The sequence below is a fragment of the Clarias gariepinus genome, chromosome 18 (assembly GCF_024256425.1).
Source record: "Clarias gariepinus isolate MV-2021 ecotype Netherlands chromosome 18, CGAR_prim_01v2, whole genome shotgun sequence".
NCBI classification, from domain to species: Eukaryota; Metazoa; Chordata; class Actinopteri; order Siluriformes; family Clariidae; genus Clarias; species Clarias gariepinus.
In genome coordinates this window covers 19,015,923-19,021,922 of record NC_071117.1, presented here as the reverse complement: position 1 = coordinate 19,021,922, position 6,000 = coordinate 19,015,923, and the positions used below count along the sequence as shown (strand labels likewise).

At 38.8% G+C, this 6,000-nt stretch overlaps 1 protein-coding gene across 3 annotated transcripts in view; it reads right to left on the bottom strand.

The window, feature by feature from the left end:
* Positions 1-246: 246 nt before the first annotated feature.
* mid1 (midline 1) overlaps positions 247-6,000 on the bottom strand; it is a 57,738-nt gene continuing 51,984 nt past the window's right edge. For all 3 annotated transcript variants that reach the window (XM_053477498.1, XM_053477497.1, XM_053477496.1), the window contains exons 9-10: positions 1,573-1,780; positions 247-1,452 (exon numbers count right to left, since the gene is read on the bottom strand). In XM_053477498.1, the coding sequence (XP_053333473.1) occupies positions 1,104-1,452; positions 1,573-1,780 (557 nt within the window). In that variant the 3' untranslated portion in view covers positions 247-1,103. The remainder of the gene's footprint in view (positions 1,453-1,572; positions 1,781-6,000) is intronic.

Below are 6,000 nucleotides of genomic sequence, written 5' to 3'. Positions count from 1 at the left end.
CATTGCTTTTAGAATTAATGTTCAATGCCGTAGCTTATCACTTCAACTGACCCTGGAACCATGTATTAAATGCACTTTGAAGTAAAATCTGCAGAGAGTTAATGTTAAAAAGTGCCAGATTGTGTTCTTGAAATAGATTAGAAATTGTTACTCTTTTAAGAATTTTCCAATTTAATAGTTACATTTTTAGTTTACTCCAAGTACTGTATTTTAGTCTATGTAGAAATGTACACCGTTGTGAATCTGTACAGGAAGTTGCATTTTTATTTAATATTGATTTAATAAGCTATGTTAGGTCGGTAAATGAACTTAGTGCCACCATTGCTAATGAAACATTAAAAAGGCTGACAAAACAAATTGCAGGCAGTCTTCTCCAAATGCAAATACAAAACAGTACAAATTGTGTATTTTTTGTCAGCACACAACATAGATTGTGTCTCTAAAATACTAATCATTTATGTACTGATAGTGTGTTCATGAATCTAAAACAAAATTTTATGCTTAAAAAAACAAAAACAAACAAAAACAGGTATACCACATCAGCCATAAGTAAACAAAAGACAAGCAAGCTTTCATTTGACCTAAACTGTAAAAAGTCTTTCATTTATACATGCAATCAGTCCTGCTGCATTGTCCATTTTATAAAGTAAAAAATAATCTATTGCGTACTATTTTTTAATTCCCTATTAAGTGAGATTGCACTAAGAAACCTAATCACAAAATTGCACCAAATTATAAGAATACAATGTGATCTATCCCCTTTTCATAAATATAGATATAATATAGAGTCATGTGCAAAATCTTTCCAAAATACCTGATATCAAATTATTGTGATCTTGCCTTCCTACATGTTCACTGGTTATTATACAGTAAAACTAATGGAAAAAAATTTTTTTTGTCATTTGAATTCATGGGTTATCAAGCCTTTACTTTTGCATAAAAAGATGACAATTCCTGTCAAAATATACTGTGTATTCTTAAAACATCTTAATGAACTTGAATGAAATTAATGAAATATGATGTGGCCAACAAGGTCATGGCCAGAGCTGAAGGAAAAGCTGAAGGAAAAAAAGTAAAAAAAAAAAAAAATAGGCAAAAGAGCCTCAGTCAAAAACCTCCACACCGTCAAGATGGTCTGGGATCGGGAGGCCTGTTAGGACTGTAAGACACTTGTTCCAGACATTAAAAACGGGGCAAACGGGCTGGGTGAAGGTGATATGGAAGGTGTGGAGGTGCTGAGAGCTCACAGCATCATAGAAAGCCAGAGAGCCTGTGTCGTAGTCCAGGAGCACACCAACTCGTCTCAGGTGTGGTGAGGGGTCGATGGCCATCTCTTTGCTGTTGTGGCGCACCACCCAGGAATTGTTGCAACGGCACAGCACCCATGAAAATGGGTTCTTCCCAATCCACTCGTGCTTGGGTGCTGATTTATAGGCTACGCCTACGGCATACCTGAGACAAAAAAATGGACTCTTGTAATAGATTTCAAATGAGAAGCCAAATTCATCTGTATAACGAACATTTTGAAAGTGAGAACTGTGCTTAAATAACAAAAAAAGTAAACAGACTCACCAAGTGCTTCCTCCAATTAGAGCCTCCCAATAGTGGCGTCCACTGTCGATGTACACGTTTCCTATGACACCGTAGCTGCTTTGGCTGCTGAAACGCTCCTGGCCATGGCTCTTCTTTGAGGATATCTCATCACGCTCCACTGTCAGGTTGTCATGGGACACTTTTAGCTTCCTGTGTGCAGACTTTGGATCAAGCTTAAATGGCTGACCTGGGGAACCAACGACACAACATATAAGACATGTATTGCAGTGGTTTCAGAGGTTAATGTGACAGTTGATGGAAAAAAAGAAGCAAAAATCTTACCAAATGATCAACCAATAGGTACTGTATTAATTCAATAAATAATAAATAAATAACTAAACATATTTATATTACAGAGGGAATACATAGATGAGTTTATTGGATGAGTGTGCATTCTGTTTATAGTCAATTCTGCAAGCTTAGCCATTTGACATTTAATATTTGTTTGTTTACACCAATGTCATAGGCAAATGCCACCTATGCCAAATATATCTTTACTAATACCTAAATAATGTAAGTGATCAAAGGTATAGAAGGATTTTAAAGAAGTTGAAGAAGAAAAAAAGCAAAGAAGTGCTGTTTCTACAGCTTGAGGCAGTCACAAATGTGGAGAAAATATCACAAGTGACTGCACCAGGGCAAGCTGATATATACAGTACAAGCTAGGAGGATTAAGCCTCCTGTCTTTCAGAGATAAAATGAATCAGTGTAAGTTTTCTATCTTGCCATTCGCACCAGATTCTTTGCTTTTTATCTACTTAAGGTGAATTTCAAGCTCAATAGCACCTTCAGTATTGACACAGAGTAGGATGAAGAAACAGGGTTGATTTTTTTTTTTCTAGCATAGACTGTGGATTCATGTGGAATCATTCATGTCGGATCAATGTGATTGCAGAGTGTAAAATGGCCCCTAGATCTGTATTGTCTTTCATAGTGATGTTTTTCCAGCCCATTTCACCAAGACATACATAACATTTTCTCAGCAGTGTGAATGCACATGTGAAACACAGCTGCAGGTGTAATGAAAATACATACAGGTGGATTATTACTCTATCAGACTTTTCTGCCCAAAATCCTTTTAGAGGAGAAACTACAGTAGATTTTAGAGAATATGATGATTGCACACATATTGTCAAAGTTCAAAAGCACACAATACAGAGTTACTGTGTAAAATGATTTTGAGCGCAGTTATGGTGTGGGTCCTGGGCATATAGTGGAATGTCTGGGGATAATCTTTCTCACCCTGCTCCCATTTATCCATCCATTTGCTCCAGCTCAGGTTCTTCCCAAATGTCCTTAAATGTAGGGCCTGTGAAATTGCTGCAGCAGTAGCATAAACCTCCCAACAGCAAAAGCATTCAAAAGATGTAGATCTTTAAAAATATATATCACCTTTGTTGCCTGGCAGCTAATAACACATAAGTGAGGATGGTGCTCATTAGCAAAAGTTCTTTTAGTACATTATCCCAACAAGGGGAATACGGTTACCTATCAGTCACAGAGACTGAGCTGCCAATATTGATGCATGCATGAGCTATCTTCTGTTTCTAAACTACAGTTAGATAACTGCTTTGTGTCGATGCGGTGTGGCAGAAAGGTAATGTATAACAATTTCCATATTTGGGTTTTTCACAGAGTTTACTAATCTGTGTCCTTTGTGTCTGTCTGAGTGGGCTGTGTCTAATTCTCTGTGCCAATCTTCTGCCAATCTACTGTTTGGAGAAGCCCTTTTACTACCCAAAAGCTGCTGCATTCTGGAGTACACCACTTTGAACAAAGTGATCCTGCAGCAGGTGGGCTGAACCCCAGAGCAACATTGCTTCTGCTTGTGGACTTACTACGATCATAGCCTCCCTGCTCAAATTAGTCCAGCAGATTCTAGACATCTGCCACTGTTGGTTACTGGCAGAGGAATGCAGCACCAAGGAGATCATCAATATTGTGAAACTGAAACATTCCATCATGCGGCTGTCAGATGAGACAGCAATGTGGTTGATATGTCACCGTCCAGCACTGCTGGCAAAGGCAAACACAATTGACTGAGGACCATTTGGTGATGTATATCTCTCACTCTCTCATTTCCATCTTTTTTTATCAACTGGCATCCCCTCCCCTTCCCCTCACTTCTGATTCCACCAAAACCAGCTTCCTGTATTTGAATTTCCCTTCCTTCTTTCCTTTACCATTGATATTATCTCACACCTCGGATGCCTTCGCTATCTCCCCCTCACTCCAGATGTGGAACATTTCATGCCCACTGTGACTGGACTAAAGCCCAATCAGGTTTGCCAGCACCATGGAAAAGATGGGCATTTCTAAAGGCTATGTACCCATAGTCTTCCCTGATTGAGCAGGAATGTACCATTTGAGAGTGAATATTTAAGGAGGAACATATCATGCCCCTGGTGACTCAGGGTATAAGCAGAAAACCATCCACTAAAACCTGATTCTGCATAAGGCATGCATGCATGAATAATTGGTAATGATTAGGTGTGTATATTTGAGTACAGTTATGTGCTTGTAGTTTTTACAAGTTATGTGGAAAAAAAACAAAGTTGAGGCAGTTTTTGGTCCTTGGCTCATCTATCCAATAGGTCTGGGGCAAATTGGCCAGGTTTTGGGGAATTAGCAGAAAAATGTTGATAGATGGGTCCTGCTAAGGCAAGAGACCGGTGGGAAAGGCACATGATTAGCTAAAGAGGCACTGCCAGGGCCATTAATTTTAGCCTTGCATCAGGCAGGCACTTAGGGTGGGCAGGCTTTGTACTATACATCCGCCCTTGATGTAATTCCTTTTGAAGATTTTCTGTTGGAGTAGTCAAATGAAAAACTGAAGCATGCCTTTGACCAAGTGAGAATTATTAATGCCCATTAAATTCGGCCTAAGGTTGTGTTTACCTGCATATGTTGATTATTAGAGATATGCTATTCTGAGTGACTTGGGACACTGGGATGAAAGAGAAAATAATGATATCCGGAAGTGGTCATTCTGCACAACATCTCAGCACACAGTGTTGTATGCTTGCTCTCCTGCATCACCGTAAAAGAGATTTTGACTAATCAGTCCACTATCTTCATGTCATGCATACTACGAGGCCACTATGTTCATGTCATCTATGAATTACTAGTAAACTGATTCAACCAGTATATACGTAATATCCACAGACAGACGGACTGGTTGAACATACTTAGTATTATCAAATACTTAGTAACATGATTTGTAGGTTTGATCACAATGATGCATAAAATTGGAATAAGTGGTTCAAGCCTCTGTTATTCATGAGAGGTCCCATATGCCTTTACAAGGATTTCCCCCTGTAAATTATTATATGACAGAAGCCCTGTGGCATCCTCAAGTCATTACAGAAAACTGGGAAGAGAGAAGTAAAAAATAACAAAATTCAACACATCTTGTTTTGAAAGCAAAACTTCACAAGTGCTGTAATCCTCACTATATAACATGGGCACTTGGCTAAAAGAATTCACAAAGGGAGATAAAGCCCTTGTTTTAGTACCAATGTCAAGTTCTAAATTGTTGGCAAAGTAGCAAGGACCCTTAGAGGTCACACAGCGAATTGGATTGGACTACAAGGTTATTCAAACAGTCACACTATATACCTGGTCACACTATTCTTATTCCAATTTTGGTTGTAGCAGCCCGAACACAAGAAAAAGTCAAAGCGATGGTTAACATGGGTGTGAGGAGTCCCACATTCAATGGAGTAGCCCAAGTTGGTGTTCAAGGATGATGGGTCAATTTCTTTGAGTAATATAATTGATGCACTATAGATTTGTCTAAGGGATGTTAACAAATTCCCCTTTGTCCCCAATATTCCATAAAAACAGCCTTTTTCCCACACCATTTGAATTAATCCAAAATTTACCCATGTACTGTATATTTATTGTCATACTCATGTGTCTGCACACATATACTCATCTAAAGTAATGATTTCTAGTAGCACATGCAAAACCTATAGGTGGTTCTAAGGTCACTGAGACAGGCAGGGCTCATAGCAAACTTGAAGAAGTGCATGATTGGGTAGGTGGATATGGTTTCTGGGGTTCCACTTAGTTCGTGGAGAGATGTTACCCTAAATTGAAAAGACTGCACGAATAGCAAAAATGGGGTGAGGGGCATTAGACTTATTCCAGTGGATAGAGCCATTTAAACAGGATGTTAACTAAGTGAAAGTGATATTGTGTGGGTGCACAAGTTTTTCCTGACTTTTTTGTCCCTGTTTTTCAGAGGCCTGGGGACTTTTTTTCCAAATGGGTGAGGGTAGGAGCTCTCCATGCTATACAGTAGTCACAAATTCTCAATAAGAGACAAATAAGTACAGCAGCATTGAGAAAGAGTGTATGGCCTGTTTTTGATCTCCGTTATTCACAACAGTGTTAACATTAACA